At 42.9% G+C, this 23,650-nt stretch overlaps 1 protein-coding gene across 4 annotated transcripts in view; it reads right to left on the minus strand.

Moving 5' to 3' along the window:
• Window positions 1-23,650, minus strand: part of ebf1a (EBF transcription factor 1a) — a 440,037-nt gene that overhangs the window by 57,340 nt on the left and 359,047 nt on the right. For all 4 annotated transcript variants that reach the window (XM_052014113.1, XM_052014112.1, XM_052014114.1 and 1 more), the window contains one exon: window positions 20,609-20,697. In XM_052014113.1, coding sequence (XP_051870073.1) covers window positions 20,609-20,697 — 89 coding nt within the window. The remainder of the gene's footprint in view (window positions 1-20,608; window positions 20,698-23,650) is intronic.

Genomic DNA, 23,650 nt, shown 5'->3' on the forward strand with positions numbered 1-23,650 from the left:
GGTAACATTTTTGTAAATCTTCTGTGCACTCTTTACAGCTTAATGACGTCTTTCCTAAAACAGGGTGACCAAAACTGTACACAATACTCCAATTGCGGCATCACCAATGTCTTGACCAACTGCAACATAATGTCCCAACTCCTATACTCATTGCCCTGACTGATGAAGGCCAGTGTGCCAAATGCCTTCTTCACCACCCTGTCTACCCGTGACACCACTTTCAGGGAATTATGTACTTGTACTCCAAGGTCCCTCTGTGCCACAGCACTCCCAACACCTCAGATCTCACCAACATGCACTATATGACCTGATATACATGGGGCAGAGGTGAAAACACCATCTTCTGCCCTGTACTATACACAAGGGATTGGCTCTTGCACGCAGCATCAGATTGTGCAATCATGCTTGAAACACTAAAAGAGCTCACCTTTTCGCATAAGTAAGCAATTAACCACTAACCAGGGCCAATTTATTACAATAACATTCTATTACCCCTGCAGTATTGTTCATGATACATTGGGAGCACAATGGTGGTGGTTATGCAGTGGATATGCAGGACGAGAAAGGACTGTAGCTTGGGGAAATAAGAACCAGTAAATAGTTGAACATACAAACAAGAAGAGAAATTAATGGTGGCATTAAGATTCTACGGAAGCAAGAAACGTTCATTCGACCGGTTGGAGGTGGGAGGTCATATGATGAAAACTCTTGGAACATGTCCAACCGGAATTGGAGACTGGCCGTCTCTGGAATATTTGGCTTTCATGTCCTTTTTAAATGCGTTGCTGTGAGACTGACCCAATGTCTTGGCACCCGTTTCACATTACAGGGAGGCCCCTTTCATTGAAATAAAACATGGAGCCATAAATGGGAGGACAGCTTGCAATGAAGGCTCCCAGCTCTGACTGGCCGCAGTTCAACACACCAGGTGCATTGCGTGGAGTGGATGTACATTATCTGGCCCATTGTATCAGGGTGTAAATCCTGCACTAACAAGGCAGTGACAGCGGAACAACCAGTGTTAAACTGAAGAGCACTGTGTTTTCTAAAGAAAAGGAGGTCACCCATCATACTTTGATGAGAGTTCCTGTTTTGGAAGACTTATAATAAATTCAAATAAGCTCTGATCCTTTCACCTCTGTGCTCTTGTTTAAAGTACAGTTGACAGGCAGAAACATTGATCAGCCGTGCAAATGTGAGTCTTGATGTAAAGCCAGCGTTACTCCACCAGTTGAAGCTTGAAATCCGTGACTTAGTGGGGATTGTTTCAAAGGGATCAAGAAAGTACAGATCCTGTTCTATCAGAATCATAACTCAAGCTCACTACTGCTGCCACATTGGGCTAGGTGCCCTGATCCTGGCTGATAAGGTACTTCAACCAATAGCATCATCATGCATACAAATAGCACACAGCAGGTATTGCACATAGGGAATTTCCTAAAGCTAGTTTTCTCTGCTGCATTGTGTTGTTTTGGATTACAGCAAGACTTCCATGAGTAATTGCAGATGTTATTCTTCAAAAAAGTCGAGAGGGCTGAGAGTTTCAAGTTCTTTGGAGTAAACATCACCAGTAGGCTGTCTGGGTCCAACCACATAGACGCCACGGCCAAGAAAGCTTACCAGTGCCTCTACTTCCTCAGGAAGCTAAATAAATTTGGCATGTCCACTTTGATCCTCACCAACTTTTGTCGATGCACCATCAAAAGCATCCTATACGGATGCATCACGGCTTGGTATGGCAACTGCTCTGCTCATGACCCCAAGAAACTGCAGGGAGTTGTGGACACAGCTCAGCACATCACAGACACCAACCTCCCCTCCATGGACTCTGTCTATACTTCTCACTGCTTCAGTAAAGCAGCCAGTGTAATCAATGACCCACCCACCCCGACATTCTCTCTTCTCCCCCTCCCATCAGGCAGAAGATACAAAAGCCTAAAAGCACGCTCACCAAGCTAAAAGACAGCTTCTATCCCACTGTTATAAGACTTTTGAACGGTCTCCTAGTACAATTAGATGGACTCTTGACCTCACAATCTACCTCATTATGACCTTGCACCTTATTGTCTGCCTGCACTGCACTTTCTCTGTAACTGTAACACTTTATTCTGCATGCTGTTATTGTTTTCCCTTGTACTACCTCAATGCACTGTTGTAATGAAATGATCTGTATGGACAGCATGAAAAACAAGTTTTTCACTGTACATGTGACAATAATAAAACAATTTAATTTAATTTAAAAGCTCCTGTTCAAAGTGAGCATAGAATTTGCTGAGTGAGGAAAGATCAAGATCCATACACTTCACTTACAGCTTCTTGGGAGTTGTGGACCACTCAGAGCAATCAACCCTATCAATTACTTAAAGCATTCCCAGCCAGGAAGCAGAGAAAGCCTCCAAGGTGGGATAATCTTCCCAAGCTTGCTACATGCAGGCAAAAATGAAGCTGTTCTTAGTTGTGCAAGAACAAGCAATGCACAGTAGCACAGCCTGTTGTCTTTTGTATGGCTGTCCACCTCTACCTGAATAACTCTGTGCTATAGAAGGACCCAGTCAGAAAGCAAATAAACAATTAAACTGAAAGCCTGAAATTTACTGTTGTACCTCCAGTGCATTCAACTCCAGTCGGCTCTTACAACATCCCTCTTTTGGTTATTTGAATGCATATGCCAATCCACTTGCATTAAACTGATTAGCAGATAACATGAGTGGTAACTTCTTGGTGGAACACATGAAGCTCTAAATTATCTTGAATACAACAGCAGCCAAGACATTCCAACATCCATTACATCTCAATTCACTTTTTGGAAACCTAAGGAAAACAAATCTTACATGCATTAATAACAAGGCCTTCATTGAATTGTTTGCTTTAAGTGAAGACAGATTTTGCTCCCTACCTCACTTTCCTGATTGAGGCCACTTCTCACACTCATTTGCTGGTTCCCTGAGCAGTAACAACATCGAGCTTGCCAGGGGTTCAGTGGGGTGATCTCAGCCAGCCAGTCTTGGACAGCTGCCTCCACTGTGATGGATCACCAGTCCTGTGCCAAGTTCACCGTGGCACATGGGAGGAGACACATGGCTAGTCCTGCCTTCAACAGTCAACAGTTTACTATTCAGGCTGCAAAAAGTAGCTTTCAAAACCCACATTTGTTTATTTTTAAATTTTCTTAAGACATTCAGCCCATTCAGGCTGTGCTGGCTCCCAGACCAACTGTATCAACCCTGTTCCTCCATGTATTTCCCTGTAATCCACTCTCTTCCACATTCTCCATCAAATCCATCTGGATTCTACCACTCACCTACACTATGAGTAATATACAGTGGCTAATTAACTGGCCAACCAGCACAGCTTTGGGATTTGGGAGGAAACCAGAGCACCCGTAGAAAATCACGCAGTCACAGGGAGAATGTGCAGACTCCGCGCACACAAGGACAGCACCGGATGTCAGGATTGAACCTGACTTCCATGCACTGCGGTGGTGCAGTAGGGACAGACTGTCAATGCAGGCTGTCTGAAGTTGGGCAGGATCAGTGCAAAGCCTTTCGGTGGCCCCATTTCTCCTTAGTCCAGCTGATGAGCTTAATGCTAAATGGTTCCACTTACTGAGTGGACTATTGTTTCCAAAGTGAAATTTTTGATTTCCTTTCAACCACATTGGATGTGTAGCCTAAATGCTAGGCTGATCCGGATGTGTAGCCTAAATGCTAGGCTGACCCAGATGTATCTATGCACCGACAGACATGGCTGGGTAAGGTTTGGTATTAGTCATTAGACTTGTCTCAAAAGATGCTCAGATCACTCACTACGTGGAGTGAGTTTAAGCGATAGAGCTAAATTTCACTGCAGAATCATTTGCTTTTGAACACACTCCAATAAACATTGACAGTGGTTCACCAATACAAACTTCCACCTGACCTTTCCTCTCAGAACTGAGTAGCTGACACAGTTTTTCAAGCACTGTAAAGCTGAGACATCAAACCAAACCCCAGTGTGGTTTATGTCAAAAAAAAATCTCAAGGTAACATTCAAAGAAGAGCAGAAGAGTTCTCCATTGTCTTCTGCCAATACTTATCTCTCCACCAACCCCAATGAAACATCTCATTACAATTTTTGCACAACTTGACTAATAGACGTCCTACGTTACTACACTGACTGCACTTCACTAGTACTTCATTGGCCTGTCTTCTCCACCCCTCTCTAAATTTAGTTCTCTCATCAAATACGGGTTAATGATCACCAACTGGCAGACACTACAATGTGCTCTTATTCACTGGTAAACCCAAACCTTGGAGGTTTGGATGTCCAAGTGGAACAAACCACTGCACCAGACTGAGTTCTCAGGCAATCTCAGCTATCCGCATGCTTGCTAAGGGTTACTCCAACCTCATCTGGTACCATCGCTGTAAATGATGCTTCCAGGCCAGGCTGCCTGGGAACTGTGCGGAAATTACTTTTAATGTACTGGGTCACCAAATTTCATAAATCAAGACAAGCAAGGGAGAGGTAATGTGGCAAAGTAGGTTAGCTGGAGTTTGTAGAGTTCTGAGAAGTAAGAAATGTGGCCAGTATCCTCGGCATATATTAAACGATTGATTAATGCATTTCATATCTAATACAGACCATAGATCTTCCCCCACATAATTAGCTCCCTCCAAAAATATATTTCAAATTAAATTTCTGAATATTAACAAGGACAGTGAGGAGCCCAGAAGCAAAGGTGCATTTCAATTAACCATCTCCTCTCTAGGCTGAAACTTGTTTCGCTTTGCAATTCTGTCTTGTGTCTCTCTGTTGGTCAGCACCTTTGCTGTGCTCTAATTAACTGACATTCTTTCATGTGTGAGCAGGGGTGCTGGGGTGTCCCAGGGCTCCTGGCTGGTAAAATCAGGTACATGTGGTGCACCGTGGATGGTCGCTGGGAAGCATGGCGAGGGGCTGTAAGGAAGGGGGACAATTTTAAATAAAAATAGAAGTTGTTGGAAACATACAGCAGGTCAGGCAGCAACTGTGGAGGTAGAAACGGAGTAATGACCTTTCAGGGGTTTTAACCCCATTACTGCCCCACTTCAGTCAGAAACAATGGAGAAGTTATAATTGTTCCCTTCATTAATGCAATAAACAAGGCTAGACTGCGGGCTTTGTACAACAGCCAGACTGTTTTACTTCAGGTTCAAGTCTTACTTCAGCTCATTCCCCAGCTCAAGTGGTCTGCTTCATTGATGTTACTTTGAGTAGGGAGGGAAATGTATCTGCATTATCGTCATAGAGGGAAACAGCACAGAAGCAGGCCCTTTGGTCCATCAAGTCCACACCAACCATCAACCACCCATTTACTCAAATCCTGAATTAATTCCATTGTTTATTCTCCCCACATTCACATCAATTCTCCCCAGATTCTACCCCTCACCTACACACTTTACAGTGGCCAGTTAACCTACCAAGTCAGAGGTCTTTGGGATGTGGGAGGAAACCGGAGCACATGGAAGAAACCCACACAGTCACGGGGAGAACGTGCAAACTTCACACAGACAGCACCGAGGTCAGGATTGAACCCGGGTCTCTGGCGCTGTAAAGCAGCGGCTTGACTACTTTTAAGACATAGTCGTTTCCTGCATCTCAACAATGACAAATCTTAAAAGGGACTCCACTGACTTTGAAGTTCTTCGGGACAATGTGACAATATAAACATAAGAACATAGATCACAGGAACAGGAGAAGGTCATTCAGTCACTTCAGCTTGTTCTGCTGTTCAAAAATCTCATGGCTGATTTCTACCTCAGCACCATTTTCTTTCAATACCCCATATCCCTTGATTCCCTTAATATCCACAAATTTACTTCTCTGTTTTGAATGTAATCTGAGCTCCCCCACCTCTGGAATAGAGAATTCCAAATCCTCACCACCCTCTTAAATTTTCACCTCTCTTTAATCCTCACCACCCTTACTTTGAGACCATTGTTTTGTTGTGGAAGATGGTATAAAAATGCAAGTGTTTCATTGTGCTGTCAATGTAGAATGAACCTCAGAGCAAGACCTTCAGTCAATAGCCATATATCCAAGGAGCCCACTCATGTTAACCAAGGCTGGGAATTGCAAGCAGGCTGTTACTTAAATAATATGAATGCATTCCACTCTTTCCATTTCATGCTGCTCTGTTTTGCTCTACCTTTCTTCATTGGCTTTCTGAGCTCTTGTTGAAGTCTCTTAGCTGCCAGGAGTTTTTGGATAGCCACAGTCCAAAGAAGGCTCTTGCTATTGCTGCCAAAAACTAAAAAGAAAACCTCTTGTGTGTTTGATGGGCCAAATATCATTGAGACATGGGAGCCATCCTGTGTCAGCCATGGGCTACTCAAGTGACATCACCTTATTGCTCAAGCCTTCTACATAGCTGTTGCTGGTAATGACCCTCAGTGCTGCCTTATCAGCCTGAGTAATTCTCCATCACAAATTGGTTGTTGGCCTTGCTTCTCAGAGATAAGACTTCAATCCTTGCAGCTTTAACACCAAATCACCCAGCTCAATGTAGAGACGCCCATAAACTTTTCACATGGTATGAATCACTACATAACTGGAGTTTGAGAGAACCTCTGTCAGGCACACGGAAGAAAGATGAACATTCATTCTCAATAGATTTGTGTTAAAAACAAATTGGAAAGGTCACAGGGTCAGTGTTCAGTCTTGAGTTAGCTAGTCATAGTTGAGGGACACTGGGTTAGAAGGAGGCTGCATTCCAGTTAGTCTCATTGTTAATGATCACAATGAAAGTTGCCTTGGCTCCCGTTCCAGATCGCTGTCCAGTGAAAAGCAAACACTAGGAAGAAGACGGAATGTGTTTGTCTTCAGCAACCAATAAATTGTTTATATACTGAGTTCATTCATAAAAGAAAGCCACCACCAACATAAGTTCAAGGGTAGGTTTGCAGTCAACAAAGAGTTGGCCCTCTATTCCACTGATATACATGTTACACGTGTCTCTGTTAATAAGCTTTGACTGCTACCCAGCTACACACGGATTTGCTGATAATGCTTTTCTAATTTTCCTCCATAACATTTTCCCCACTTGTAAATAATAGGTAATGAACAGCCAAGCATTATATTGAAATATCATCCCTTTTTTTCCCTTTAGGGTGCAATAATAAAACAACAATGGAAGCTAACACGTACCCATCAATTTCAATTTGGCAAATGCACACCAATTGTGGTAAATAAGTAGGTGAGGACCTCAACAACAATCGTAAAAGACATTGAAAACAGCTCTGCCATGTGGGGAGGTTAGCTTGATATATATTCCAAGAGTAATTACACATTGTGCCCTCACTGATCCATTTACAGACACCATCGCTGTTTACACTAGTGACGTGTTTGAATCATTATCATTCTAAAATATTCCAAATTCCGAAGGTAAAAGTAATCTGCTGGAGTGAGACTCCAAACAATCACTTCAGCTAAAGCTGGAAGGAGATTTAATTGCATCAGACCTCGTCACTTACAGAGCCACACAATGCTGGTGTAGTTTCTGTCATGCTGATGTTTAAGTGTGGTTGACACAGAAATTAGGAAGGCTGGAATATTTACGGGAGCGCAGTTGCCATAACTACAATGTGCCAGCAGCTGATGCTCCCAAATTAAGCTTCGGCTGAGAAGCAAGCTTCTCATCTGTCCATCAAAATGGATGCAGGTCACATCATAGAGTCCCCATATGGAGCCCCAGCATATTTTATTGGGTGCCATATGGTGAAGTGGGTGGAGGGGGGTCTCTTGGGTGGATAGAGGCAGGGGAGTGATTCAGTGGCAAGATGGGACATTTGTTGTTGTTGGACAATGAGGCTTTTGAGGCAAGTCAAAGTGTAACTGGAAGTTTAATCTTTATGAATACACTAAATTGTTGGCAATACTACAGAATGTAACTTTGTTCAGAAATGTGCTTAGTTTTTTCAGCAAGTGAAATTAAACTGCTTGATGTAGGTGCTCCAATACACTGCTGGGACACATTCTGAATTACAGACCCCAGCACATAAAATAGAAATGCATTACTACTAACCACAACTGGATCTTTTGAAAAGGAAAGTGGAAACATTCAGCCCCTCTGTCCCCTGTAACACTCACTTTGATCACAGCTGATCTTTACCTCAGCTCCACGTAACTGCTTCACCATTCGATCTTCGCACACCCCCTCCCAACAAAAACCCATTGCTCTTAGCCTGCTGTCTATTGTCCTGGTGTTCACATTCTTTCAAACTGACTCCAGGGCATCTAATTCTGTGATAAAATTAAATCAGATAAGGCGCTCTGACATTCCTGGTGGACCAACACTGATTATTGACTCCCCTCTGACAAGCAGAACATCTCCTTCCCCACCTTCCCTGCTACCTCTTACCTGCTACCATCACAGAAACCAGTCTCCCTCCCCTGGACTCTTTCTACACTTCTTGCTGCCTCGGTAAAGCAGCCGGCATAATCAAAGACCCCACTCATCAGGCAGAAAATACAAAAGCCTGAAAGCACATACCACCAGGCTCAAGGACAGTTTCTATCCTCTAGTTACAAGACTATTGAATGGTTCCCTAGTATGATAAGGTGGACTCTTGACCTCACAATCTACCTCATTAGGGCCTTGCATCTTATTGTCTGCCTGCACTGCACTTTCTCTGCAACTGTAACACTTTATTCTACATTCTGTTATTGTGTTCACTTGTACTACCTCAATGCACTGATGTGATGAAATGCTCTGTATGGATGGCATGCAAAACAAAGTTTCTCACTGTACCTCGGTACAGGTGACAGTAATAAACCAATTTACCAACTTAGCTGGACTAACTCTCTTTCTCAGTTCTGATGAAGGATCCTAGAACTTAAATGTTGGCTGCTGCTCTCTCCACAGATGCTATCTGACCTGCTGAGTGTTTTCAGCATTTTCTGTTTTTATTTCAGATTTCCAGCACCTGCAGGTATTTTTTGGAACAAGAACAGAAATTGCTGGAAAACTTCAGCTGGTCAGGCAGCATCTGTGGAAAGAGAAACAGTCACTGCTTCAGGTCTGCGACCCTTCGTCAGAACTGGAAATCAGAGATGCAAGTAGTTTTTCAGTGGGAGGGAAGGTGGAGGGAGGGATCCTTTTCCACAGATTCTGGCTGACTTGCTTAGTTTTCCCAGCATTTTCTGCTTCTATTTCAGATTTATGGTATCTGCAGGGCTTTTTTTATTTTCATTTCCTGTTTTTTCCATTTGCTAGCCGGAACATTTCTTTCCTCACTAGCCCTTGTGGTTAATTTTGACCTCCCACTCCCTTAATCATCAGAATTTTTGCTTTCTCTGACTCCTGTGCAGCTTTAAAAAGAAGCCCAAGTGCTGAAGAACACCAGCTTTTGTATCATTGAAAAAAAACAGGGCAACAGAGTCACACTGCGGCAAAAATTGTCACACAAAATTTTTGTGAAATGTGAATTTCAATCACAAAGGAATGACTGACCATCATCGAAGTTGCCTCCAAAGGAATGGTGGAGATGAATAGTTGCACTTAAGGAGAAGCTGAATGCAGAGATAAGGAAGAAAAGAATAGAGCATGCTGATCGGATAAGAGGTGGGTTGGGGTTCATGAGGAGCATAAATACCATCACGTACCAGGTGGGACAAATGGTCTCTTTCTGAGCTGTAAATTCTGGTTAATTCCAGGATGTAAATTCAATTCCTTCATCCTCTACAATAGATTGGCTCTAAACTTGGCTGCTGTGGTAATGGAGTCAGATGCTCATGAAAAAATTGGCTGACAGACTCCAGCCTCAGCAGCCACTTTTGAAAGCAAGGACAGGACCTGCATCCATGCAATAAACAGGACTTCATAAAAAAATTGTGTGCTCCTTTTATAACATCTGTGCACTTGTTCACCAGGTTCAAGAACAGCTACTTCCCTTCAACCATTCGAATACTGAACCAACCAGCACAACCCTAATCACCACCTCAGCGTACAATACTGTGGCCACTTTGATCATTTTTGCACTACAATGGACTTTTTGTTTGTTCTCACTGTGCTTTCTCTTGTATAATTTTGTATAATTTATTTTTCATTTAAGTTTTTCTTATGAATGTTGTGTCTCTAATGCTATGTATCTGTGATGCTGCTGCAAGTAAGTCTTTCATTGCACCTGTGCAGACATATACTTGTGCATATGACAATAAACTCGATTTTGACTTTGACTTTGTAAACTATCTTTTCAGCGAATTAATTATTGGGCAAGTTACATATTCTGAATAGTTTAATAAATTAGGGTTTACAGTCATAAAGCATCTGAACCTCTTAATATGCATCAAACCCCAGATTATTTTTATGTAAGAGCCACTGAGTTAACAACACTCCTTGCTAATGCTTGTCAGATCCATGTTAAAAAGCATTAGCAGCAAGTGACTTTACTACACAAAAATTCAAAGCCTGAAGACAAAGCTGGAAGTAGTAGAAATGAATTTGGAAATCCCTGTTGTTGAGTAATGTTGACATTCTTGCCTTCATCAGCAGTGCCCCATTACATATTGGACAAGCACGTAACTCAAAGATATCACAATCAGGACAGCTCACAAACATCTTTCAGAAATAATTCCACTTGGTGTTAATATATAGTGAACTCTTTCTCCTTTTTAACAGCAATATATTTTGTTTAATCAGTTGGTACTAATGACACCATCAGGGGAATTGGTTTGGAAACGTGCCCAGCAATGAAGGGGAGGGAGTAGGTTAACATGTCATGATGTGAACACTCAAGATTCTTGCACTCATGATCAACTCTGCTGGTGTCAGTCCAAATCCTTTGGTTCAGTAACTTCTCATATCCAGTTCAAAAAACCAAAGACATTGTATGCGGCAAGAATGTAAACTCTCCCTTCAGATAAACTGATAGAAGTATATATTAACAAATGTTCAACAAGGTCAGACAGCACCTGTGGAGCCTAGAACAGAGTTAACCTTTCAGATCAGTGGATGGTCTTTCAGAATTAGGTCCAATGAAAGCTTGTTAAGCCTTTTCAGATGCTGCCTGACATGTTGAAAGAGTCCAGTATTTCCTCACTTTATTTCATATTTCCAGCCACATTTCTTTGAATAATTGGTACATGTAAATATATATGGAACATATATCAAATGACAATAGCAAAATGAACAGGGTTATCTGAACTAGGTAAAAACTACAACACTGAATGCCATTCCAATATCAGGAACTGTTATACCTCTATTTCCTGAGTAAATAATAGAATGTAATAATACATAGGTTACAGGTACTGAGCACAATCACCCTCCTTTCCTTTCCAACCACCCTCCTTCTGAAACTTTCTCTCCTCAGCGCAGTTGTAATACAGGCCAATGATAGTCACATTAAAGAGGTGCACCATCAAAAGAGCAATTATTGCCCATAGACCAATATTATATATGACCCATGTATCACACACATGAGCAACAAGCTCGTTGTGCAGTGAAGTCACTTGCTGCTAATACTTTTTAACATGGATCTGACAAGCATTAACAAGGAGTGTCATTAACTCAGTGACTCTTACATAAAAATAGTCTAGGGTTTGTTGCATATTGAGGGGTTCAGGTATTTTATAACTGTAAACCCTAATTTATTAAACCATTCGGAATATGTAACTTGCCCAATCATAAATTCACATACCATTCACTTTGAGCAAGAAAGATTTTTGCCACTTCTCTAAACCATGAGCCCCAATTTTAATCTGATTTTTCCTTTAAGAATAAGACAATGTTTCACTAATACTTTCATCCATACACACCTCTAAATTCACAAGCACTGGATATAGCCTACTCTTAAAGGGTCAGATATTTTTGGCTAATTATTCATTGTTTCAAAATCCAAGTGAATTTGATTTAAAAAGATTGGAGGAAATGGAAGGTGGCAGCTTGGTGTCGGAATAACTTATGAATATCTTCACCTGATGGTTCCATCTTACTGAATGGAAAGGTAAGAGCCATCTCCATGGGATGGACTTGGCTCTGAGATAACAAACCTGGCAGTGAAAACCTGGAACAAAGTTAACTCACTCTGGCAGACTCAGAAACCTATAACAGAGCCAAGCAGCTGCACAATTCCTCAGGGAACTGTGGAAAATGGTGAGCCAGTATCTATTAAATTCTGGGATACAGGGGTTAGTCTTGGGGACTGAAGTTATAGCTGGGCTTTTCAAGGATGATATCAGGAAATGCTTCATCATATTAAGGGCAGGAGAAAGCTGAAACTTGCTTTCTCAGTAAGCTGTTGGGGCCAAATGAAAATTCCAAAAACTTGGAAGTAAATGTAAGTTAGTTTCCAATATACTCAAAAGGGAATTCAGAAAAAAACATCTTTGCCCAGAGTATAACTGGGATGTGGAATTTGCTACCACAAGAGGACTGTGTTGAAATGCATGAATGCATTTAAGGGGAAGTGAGATAAACATAAAGGAAGGTAAAAGGGAAGAGCAGGTTACGTCGATAGGGTTGGAGGTGAAGTTACAGGATGAGGCTCATGTGTCATAAGCAGCATAGACGTGCTGGGCCAAATGGTCTTCTTTTTCAGTGTCAATTTATTTTATTAAGTCAGATATTAAGGGATATGGAGAAAAGACCAAGGTACAGAGCAGCTTTGTTCTAATTGAATGGGGAAACATGGGGTTGAATAGCTACCTCCTGTTACAAATCAGCTACAGACAAGCTTGCAAGCCAAGTGGTTAAAGTGGTTCCAGGTGGTGAAGTTATGGGAACCAATTAGTCTTCTGTGCTGGGTTATTCTTTGGGTTTAGCTGGTCAAACTCCAGCAGAACTTGTGTTCACATTTGAACACCCCTAGCACATTTTTCAAGCCTTTACCTAGACTTTGATCTCAGTGTGCTGCATTTATACTTAGTAAGCCTTTCCATTCTGTATTGGCACATAAAAACTATCCCAGCACAGACTTTCCAGCTTTCTATCTGTTTTCCTTCTTTCTTGCTCCCCTTGTTTCCCATCACTATCCCCTCTCTGGACCTCCTGTTTCCCATCACTGTCTCATCCTTTGAATCTCTTCCATGTTTCCATTGCTATCCCATCCCAGAATCTCCTGTTTCCCATCACCATCCCATCCCTCTGCAATATTCATTCACTTTGTAAACTGGCATTAGCCTATGGCTCCCGTTTATCTGGTTTTGATTCTTTAATGGGATTTTTTTTAACAACACTGGTGTAAAATTCTTTGACAGGTGACATTAACTAAAGGTCATGTATTACTATACACTACACAGGCTATGCAAATTGAATCAAAAATATAGCAGCCAGATTAGCTGAGGTAAAAATTATAAGGTCAGACAAAGTCAGTCAAGCTGGAAGTGCTGAAAAGATGCTTGTAATTACTCTTTTTAGTCTATTAACTATTGTTGTTCTATCAGGGCTCAGGGGTATATAAAAGCCATGGACATGAAGTACAAGATAAAGTAATGTGTATTTACTACTCCCAGAGGATCAATTTGCCTGGTATTTTGCAGCTCGAAGGAGCAAAACACACAAACGCTGTTCTCCTTTCTCTCCACTGAATTTTGTCTTTTATCAAACTCTGCTCGGAAGGCAGCCATGACACTGGGTGCAATCTAACCACTCTGAACAGAATCTCTCTGTGATACCCCTGTCATGTAAAGATCAAATCAGTGCCTTCTGACATAATGTACAAGAGCCCCTGTATCTTCTTGATAAAACCCAGGGACATGCTGGGATCAAGGCTTTGACTGCCAACTGATTTTTAAAGAAGGCAAGTGCAATGCAAATCTGTCGATGGGATCTGAAGGAAATCTATCCAGCCCTGCCCCCGTACAGTTGCTGCATGAACTGCCTTGACAAGTAAAATATGTTTGTCAGCTTGATATGAACTGACCCCTTTTTTCTCTATCTATTCATCGCGTTTGCTTCCTGTCAAACGAATCCTGCCAACTTTAACTTAGGCGATAATTCACTCGTAATTCATCATGGGCACACCAGGGAGTAGAACTTTGGACAGAGGTTCAGCTCAGCCTTACAACAGACCCTGATGTGTTTAAGCCCAGATAATCAGAGGCCTTCCAGTTCATTGCTGGCAATTGGGTTAGTTTGTTTTTAAATTAAAACATTTAAATATTTATTTCCCCGTGGCCCTCTGCACACAGCCAGGCAAGGTTTTGAAGCCAAACATATTAAGCCATTTAAAATGTATATGTATATTCTACCAACTTTCTCCTCTGGCCCATGTACATCTAATTATGCTCTATCCTTCAGGGTCCTGCTCCCAGTACCCCTGTGCAGAGGGAGAGCAGTGCAACTATTCAAATGAAACATTTACAATGTGTCCTGTCAAGTAGTCTACCAAGATACTACAGCTCTGTTTGAAGAAAGGCAGATACGCTGACCAATATTTATGCCCTCATCAGATTCACAAAAATAAAATGATTTGGTCACTGTCCCTCCAGTTGGTGGGATTTTGCTGTGCATCATTCTATGTTATAACCCTGCCTTCACCTCAATAACACATTATTGGCAGTGAAACTATTTCTGATCTCCTGAGACACCACATAAACGCAGGTCGTCCTGCGTGTAGAATACTGATCCAATGTTGCCGGTGGCTGGCCCACAGTTCTGTAGGGAACTACTGGCTCATAGTAGTGTGGGGGTAAGCTTGTTCCTGATTGCCATGTCGAAGTAGGGAATGGACTGGACCCCCTGCTCCACTGCTCCAGATGTACCAGGCTGAGGGACTGGATACACTTTGCATCATTTTCCTTTATTGTTAACATTGGGTTGCCTACATACTACAGCCCCTTTCATCTGAATGGTATCACTGAAAATGTTAGTGCAGTTAATTGATTTTATTTTGTCTTCCTCAGTCTTAACATCTTTAAGTAAATAGAATGACTTTAAGGAAATGTATTATTTTGTAATACTTAAGTTATTTTCTTCAGTTGTTTAAGTCTATTTCAATTCTTTTTAAATATTTCTGCTTTAGGTTAAAGGGCCTTTGATAGCACAAGGTGTCAAAACGTCATCAAGGGGTATGGGGGCGATGCCTAGAGATCTGTCACCTGAGGCCTAGCTGCTACCTGTGGGCCACTCTTCTTCACAGAACAGTTGCAGCAGCGAGTGCATAATCAGCCCACTGTTTTGAAGGTAGCAGGTTGGGATGCAGTGAGTGACACTTCACTGGAATTAAGTACTTCACTGTGACCAAGTGGCAGAGACCTGGCATAAAGGGGGCAATACTCACAAGGGCTGGGTGGTGATCTGGTAGATCACATGGAGCCCGTGTGGAAGCTGCCCAATTTTCAGCCTACTTTTATCAATGGAACAGAAGGTGGCAGCTTCTGTAAAAATTGGGTGACGCAGGAGATCTGCTGCTTCCTAGATCAAGTGACCCGGGTTCAATCCTGACCTCCAGTGGTATGGTGTTTGGTGTGGATCACGTTCCCCCTGTGATCGTGTGGGTTTCCCCCAGTTGCTCCAAGTTTCTTTCCACATCCCAAAGACGTGCATGTTGGTAAGTTAATTGTCCACTGTAAATTGCCCCGAGTATGTAGATGAATGGTTGAATTTGGTGAGCATTGATAGGAATGTGGGGAAAGTAAAGTGGGATTAGTGGTGCAAATAGGTTGTTGTCAGTCTGTGCAGACTTGGTGGGCCGAAGGGCCTGTTTCTATGGTATTCGATTCTACTAGTCCAAGTAGGCAATCTCCTCCACCCAGGTATGAAGGTAAAATATAGCCCCAATGTCCCCTATTGTTACTTGCCATCAAATTTCTAGTGACTACTTAAACTCAGAGTAACTGGTGGGTATCATCACTGCATTATATTACCAACAGTGGACAGATGGCACTGACTAACTATTATCCATTAACCAATATTTAGTACAAAAGATGATCTGGTCAGTAAAAGATTACTGATGTGGATTTTATTGTCCACCAATACTTGTAACATTGATATGCTTCAAACATTCATCAATAGCCATGAACTGCTTTTTTTTCACCTCACTCAGCAGATGTGCAAAGAAGACAAGGTGCCCAATCACCATGGAGAAAGATGGGGTGCAGTGAGGTTGCTCCATCAACAGATGTCACTAACAGGTTAAGTTCCTCGTATTTTCCAACACATCCAAAGGCAAATGTCACCAAGTTCACTTTGAAGCAAAAGCTACCAAGATCTAACAGGGCCTTTATAGAATGAGAAGGAGGCTGGGGCAAATAGTGGGAATGCATTAAAGGGGAAGTTGGATAAAACAAATGAGGAAGAAAGAACTTGGAGCTAATGCTAACATGGTTAGATAAAGAGGGTAGGAGGAGAATCCCAAAAGAGCATAACCACTAGCTCAAAGCAATTGGCTTCCCTCTGTTCTATGTAATTCTAGGGAACAAGAATATTTTATTCCATAAATTGTTAAGGGTTGCAGAAGTTTACCATTTCCATGTATCAAATTCCAAACAAACCTCTATGAACTTGTCCTGAGAAAGTATGTTGCCTTCTCTTTCTACAGATGCTGACTGGTCTGTCACACACCTCCAATTCCTTCTCTTTTCAGTTGAACAAACAGTAGCTGTAGTAGAGTTCTGTATATTTATTAATTACCCATGCAGAATCCATAATGAGCAAGTGATGCCAATTTATATTTCATCCACTCAGATAATTTAATTACTAAAACAATGTTCCGAAACGTTTCTACACCCATGGAAAGCAGTTGTCACAACTTATCGCAAAAGCTGCGTCTGACCTTCACTTCTTCTCTTCCTTCCTCGCTAGTTTTACCCTTGCTCCTGCCTTAATGATGTTGACCATGCTGGGGTGTGATCTTAGCCCAGTGGGTGCTGCTAGCCCAATTCCATCACGAGAAACTGAGCCTGGGCACATGTCAAGTGGTGAACATGGGCACATATGGACAGGAAGCCCGCCTGTTGGACAGCAGCCTGGCATCTCTCCTGGTAGCCCAGTGTACCCCTGGTACGTTGTGCCAGTCCATGCTGAGGAAGCCATTGCAGCAGTTAGCAACAACTGGTCTTGGCATCCCATTCTTGACCACCGCCCACCTACTTACAGTTGGATAGCATCTGCATGCATGAGATGGGATAGTCCAGGGCGAGCTTGGTGCTGATGACAGCTCCCAGTATGCAATTTCCCATTTGAAGAATAGAAGGAGGCCAGTTAGTCCTTAGGATCCATATGGGCTCCCAACAGAGTATTCCCATGAGATGTTCCTGAAACTTATTCTTTTGCAAAACTCCTTCTTGTTTTTTTTTGCCATTCAGCCATTTACCTTCACTGAGGGATAACTAGCAGTAGCAGAAGCCAATTACCTAGCCAGATGTGGGAGGAAACCAGAGCACCCAATGGAAACCCACACTGTCACAGGGAGAACATGCAAACTCCGTACTGACAGCACCAGAGGCCAGGATCAAACCCGGGTCTCTGGAACTGTGAGGCAGCAATGTTAGCCACTGCACCACTCTGCCACCCAGTATTGGTTGAAGTCTGTCCCCTTGGGGGTAGGGTACTGGGATGCCTGTGACACAACATACCAAAGAATCAGGCCTGCACACTAGCCCCGGTCTTGTCCCCTGGGGTGAGCATGCAAAGACTTCCACAGCACTATTTTGGAGAAGTGTGGGCAGTGTTTCCAGAGACTGGGTCCCTCGACCAATATCAATAACCTGTCTGATCATCATCACAATGCTGTTTAGAACCATAGAACCATAGAACCATACAGCACAAAACAGGCCCTTCGGCCCACCATGTTGTGCCGTCCATCAGACCACCCTCACACTACCTAACCCCTTCCTCCCACATATCCCTCTATCTCACATTCCTCCATATGCCTATCCAACAAGCTCTTGAACCTGTTCAATGTATCTGCCTCCACCACCACCCCAGGCAGTGCATTCCATGCACCAACCACTCTCTGGGTGAAAAACCTCCCTCTGACATCTCCCCTGAACCTCCCACCCATAACCTTAAAGCCATGACCTCTCGTCTTCAGCATTGGTGCCCTGGGAAGGAGGCGCTGACTGTCTACTCTATCTATTCCTCTCAATATTTTATATACCTCTATCATGTCTCCTCTCATCCTCCTCCTTTCCAGTGAATGAAGCCCTAGCACCTTAAGCCTCTCCTCATATTCAATACTCTCCAATCCAGGCAGCATCCTGGTAAATCTCCTCTGCACCCTCTCCAATGCCTCCACATCCTTCCTATAATGAGGCGACCAGAACTGAACACAGTACTCTAAGTGTGGCCTAACTAGAGTTTTGTAAAGCTGCATCATCACCTTGCGGCTCTTAAACTCAATCCCGCGATTTATGAAAGCCAACATCCCATTGGCCTTCTTAACTGCTCTTTCCACCTGTGAGGCAACTTCAATGAACTGTGAATATGAACCCCCAGATCCCTCTGCTCCTCCACACTGCCAAGTACCTTGCCATTCATCCAGTACTCTGCCCTGGAGTTTGTCCTTCCAAAGTGTACCACCTCACACTTCTCCAGATTGAACTCCATCTGCCACTTGTCAGCCCAGCTCTGCATCCTATCAATATCCCTCTGTAAGCTCTGACAGCCCTCCACACTATCCACAACACCGCCTATCTTAGTGTCATCTGCAAACTTACTAACCCAGCCCTCCACCCCCTCATCTAAGTCATCTATAAATATCACAAAAAGTAGAGGTCCCAGAACCGATCCCTGCGGGACACCACTAGTCACTGCCTTCCAATCCAAGGGCACTCCTTCCACCACAACCCTCTGCTTTCTACATGCAAGCAATTCCTAATCCACACAGCCAAGCTTCCTTGGATCCCTGGCCTCTGACCTTCTGAAGAAGCCTACCATGAGGAACCTTATCAAATGCCTTACTAAGATCCATGTAAACCACATCCACCGCACTGCCCTCATCAATCTTCCTGGTCACCTCCTCAAAGAACTCTATCAGGCTTGTGAGGCAAGATCTTCCCTTCACAAAGCCATGCTGGCTGTCCCTAATCAGTCCATGATTCTCAAGGTGTTCATAAATCCTATCCCTTAGAATCCTTTCTAACAGCTTACCCACCACAGACGTGAGACTCACCGGTCTATAATTCCCTGGCCTATCCCTATTACCTTTTTTGAACAAGGGGACAACATTCGCAACCCTCCAATCCTCTGGCACCACCCCCGTGGACAACGAGGACTCAAAGATCCTTACCAGCGGTTCAGCAATCTCCTCCCTAGCCTCTCGAAGCAGCCTGGGAAAAATCCTGTCAGGCCCCGGAGATTTATCTGTCTAATATTATTTAACAACTTCAACACATCCTCTCTCTTTGATATCTACATACCTCGAGAACATTACCCCTACCAGCACTCCCCTCCGCATCATCAAGACCCCTCTCCCTGGTGAATACCGAAGAGAAGTACTCATTGAGAACTTCTCCCACTTCCGCCGCCTTCCAGGCAAATTCTCCCACCTTTGTCCTTAATCGGACCTACCTTCACCCTAGCCATCCTCCTACCCTTCACGTACTTGAAAAAGGCCTTGGGATTTTCCTTAACCCTACTAGCCAAGCCTTTCATTGTCCCCTTCTAGCTCTCCTCAGCCCTTCTTAAGTTCCTTCCTCGCTACCCTATATTCCTCACGGGCCCTGTCTGAACCTTGCTGCTTATACCTCACGTATGTTACCTTCTTCTCCCTAACAAGTTGTTCCACCTCTCTTCGTCACCCCGGTTCTTCACCCTGCCATTCCTTCTCTGCCTCACCGGGACATATTTATCCCTAACAGTCCTGCATAAGATCCCCTGAACATCGACCACATCTCCCTGGTACATTTTCCTTCAAAAAGGACATCCCAATTTACACTCCCAAGTTCTCTCCTTATAGCCTCGTAGTTAGCCCTTCCCCAATTGAAAAACCTCTTGTCCTCTCTGCACCTGTCCTTGTCCATGACAATTTTAAAGGTTATGGAGCAATGGTCACTGTCCCCCAAATGCTCACCCACCAATAGATCCTTCACCTGTCCCGGTTCATTTCCTAAAACTAGATCTAACATGGCATTCCCTCTAGTCGGCCTGTCAACATACTGCGTCAGGAATCCCTCCTGGACACACTTAACAAATTCCGTCCCATCTAAACCTTTGGCACTAAGCAGGTTCCAGTCTATATTTGGGAAGTTGAAGTCTCCCATTATAACAACCCTGTTATTTCTGCTTCTCTCCAAACACTGCCTACCAATCTGCTCCTCTTATATCTCTACTGCTACCGGGGGGCCTATAGAATACTCCTAGTTTATGAGATCTTACTGTTTACCATTTCAGAACAATGACTAGATTTCCTGAGTTAGAAGTAAATAGAGACATCCTGAGATTGTGAGCACCATGATATAAATGCAAGATCTTGCATTTCAGGAGAGGAGGTGAGGAGAAAGGCAATGACTGTGCATTAGTAGACATCAAATATGGGAGGATATATCCTTCAACCAAAAAGCAGAGAGAAGTACCACCTGTCACATTTTGGATTGATGGTCTGACTTCTACCTGTGTTGGTTCCTGCTTATTGAAAGTAACGTGCTAACCCAGCCTTGCAACATTATTATGCAGAAGTTTCTTGATTGGAAAAGTTGTGTAACTGACCTTTGGCAATCGCTCTGGGTCACCTGGATGCCTGGGAATAACTTTCTGCAACCGCTGGAAGCCATAATCAATGGTGGGTTCATTCAGAGCTGGAACAAGGAAGAATAATGCAGATCAATAAGAGGAAGGAACTCCAGGGTAGGAGCAAGACACAAGAGCTAAAACAAAGGTATTGCTGTAATAAAGAAAGTCACAAGTAACGAGCCAAAGTGCATGTTGGCCTGTGTGTTCCAAATGGGGCCAAGTAGCCCATTGACCTCATTCACCATTTAGCTCTAATATAAAGAAAGGCCATTAGGTTGAGGTGTGTGAAGGAGGTCAATAATCATATAACCATACTCCAGAAGGGTAAAGTAAGGACAATTTTAACAGTCTCTGGAGCTGTGTTGGATATGATTACTAAAGATTAGAGAGAAGGAAATAAAGGGGGATATGGAAGGAGGCTGGACACAGCATAGGAAAAATGAGGTAGGACACATAGGACAAATAGGACAACAACCAATAGATGAGGAACGTTGTAATGCATTACCATGTACAGTAACCTTGGGGTTATTACATTCACCAAATAACTTATATTTTAATAGAGAAAGCATATGAGTTATCTTCTTCCACAATCATATCATCTGAATTTCCAAGTACAGTGTTGAGCATTAGTGGATCTGCATTCAGTGACACCTTCAAAATGCATGATGCAAAAGGAAAAAAAATATAAGACTGCAGGAAATGAGACCTTAATCAATTTCCTGTAATCCTGTTGTTTTATAAACACCAACAACAACAAAAACACAGCAACTTCCATGAAGCAAAGTGTGACGGTGTGTCATTAAATTTGGCAAATTTGAGCAGATGGCTGATAGGTTAGTCTAGAAAACAGGTTATAAGGGTTTCAAGAGTTAAAGCACAGCTGACAACATTGCAACAATCGAATCTGGAGATTTGGAGGAAACTGAAGCTGGTGAGAGCAGGAGGAGAGTTAGGGTGAGGTGATGCTATGGAGTGATTTGAAAATGAAAATGCTTAACCAGGTGCCAGTGTAAAACAGTAGAGACAGAAGTGAAGCCAGTTTGTGCAAATTAGGATTAGGGCAGCAGACGATTAGATGACCTTGTATGTATGGAGGGTGGACATTGGGATACTGGTCAGGAGCACATTAGAATGGTCAAGTCTGGATATAAGAAAGGCATGGTTGAGTCCTCCAGCAGCAGAAGAGTTGAGATAGAGTCAGATAAGTGATGTTGTGTTGGGGCTTCCAGCAATAGTACAGATAAATGGTCAGAAGCTGACTTTAGGATCAAGTATGACACCAAGGTTGCAAACAATTTGGGTCAGGCTTATACAGTGACTTGGGAGAAGGACTGAGTCAGTGCAAAAGGAACAAAGTTTATGCCACAAAGGCAAGTTCCCAGTAATTAATGGCAGGAAATTGTTTCAAAGCTTTACTTTCCTGCAGTCTTATAAGTTCTCCTTTTGCACCATGCCTTTGAAGGTGATAACAGAATGCACTGCTTGTGGCTCTGTCAACTAGCAGCCCTTGCTGTGTGAATAGAGGCAGTGTGAGTCAGCTGACTATTCCAGGCCAAGACCCTTCACGGAGGGGTCCTCACCGGATGTCCCTACACAAAGCAATGCACAGCAGAAGTTACAGATTGTGTTCCACTGTGCTTCTCCGTCCACTAACCCAGGGTGTTGAAGCCAATTCAGCACTGCTCCTAAGGGCACACAGATAAAGAACTGAACCTGTGACTTCCCTGGCCTGTGGGCTGAGAACCACACCACACAATTCATCAAACTGCAGAGGGAACTTCAGATATCCCTCACTGCTTTATATATGTAAAATAAATGACCTCTGGGACTGGACAAAGGCAATCAGATCATCATGATATTATATTACAGCTGCAGAGCTGAATACAAGTTCTCCAACATTATGTTGTGTTCAATCCCACAGCTGACTTCTGAATATACATGTTTTTTTTCATTTCATCACAAGTGTGAACTATTTCATTGATTTAAGTAGTCTAAATAACACAGCAAGACAAGGGTTTTAGTCCATTAAAGAAAATGAGTCATCAGAAAACTAGGGACAGCAGTTTTGAACTAAACACTAAAACAACATCAAAAATATACAGGATAGTAGATAAGGACTCCCAATAATTCTGCATCAAATGAAGAAACAATAATGGTGCCAGGTTTGACTCCCAGCTGCAGATTTAGCTCAGGTCAGTAATTTATCTTGGCTAAAGAAGATAAACCAAAGTTCCTAATCTCATATTTCCTTACAACATTGAAGAAAGCTATTTGTTTATGTTTGGTTTAAGTTTATACTGACTCAGACATGGCCCAAGAGTCCCATTGCCCCACTTATTTCCCTGTAAGCTATTGCCACTCATACACTCATTTACTCCCCACTTACCTACACACTAGGGGGAAGTTTTACAGTGGCTAATTAACCTCCCAACCAGCTGACCTTTGGGATGTGGGAGAACACTGAAGCATCTGGCGGAAGCCATGCATTCACAGGGAGAACGTGCAGCAGCACCAGAGGTCAGCATCGAACCTGCGAATGCAGCGATCAGGCAGCTCTTATTATCCCTTACCTACTTGTGCCCATTGTCTATGTGTATGGATGTTAGATAAGAGTTAGTATTGGTTTATCGTTGTCACATGTACCGAGATATAGTGAAAAACCTTTGCTTGCATGCCATCCAGATAGATTATACCATACATAAGTATACCGAGGTAGTACAAAAGGGAAACAAAACAATGCAGAATATAGTGTAACATTTACAGAGAAAGTGCAGTGTAGGTAGACAACTAAGGTGCAAGGGCCATGACATGGTAGATTGGGAGATCAGAGTTCAAGAGTTCATCTTTTAGTGTCTTAGAATTCTGTTCAACAGTGGGAAGGAATCTGTCCTTGAGCCTGGTGGTAGGTGGTCTCAAGCTTTTGTATCTTCTGCCCGATGGGAGAGGGGAGAACAGAGAATGACCAGGTTAGGAGGGGTCTTTGATTATGATGGCTGCTTTCCTGAGGCAGCGGGAAGT

This window comes from Pristis pectinata, chromosome 4, assembly GCF_009764475.1.
Source record: "Pristis pectinata isolate sPriPec2 chromosome 4, sPriPec2.1.pri, whole genome shotgun sequence".
In the NCBI taxonomy this organism is placed as follows: Eukaryota; Metazoa; Chordata; class Chondrichthyes; order Rhinopristiformes; family Pristidae; genus Pristis; species Pristis pectinata.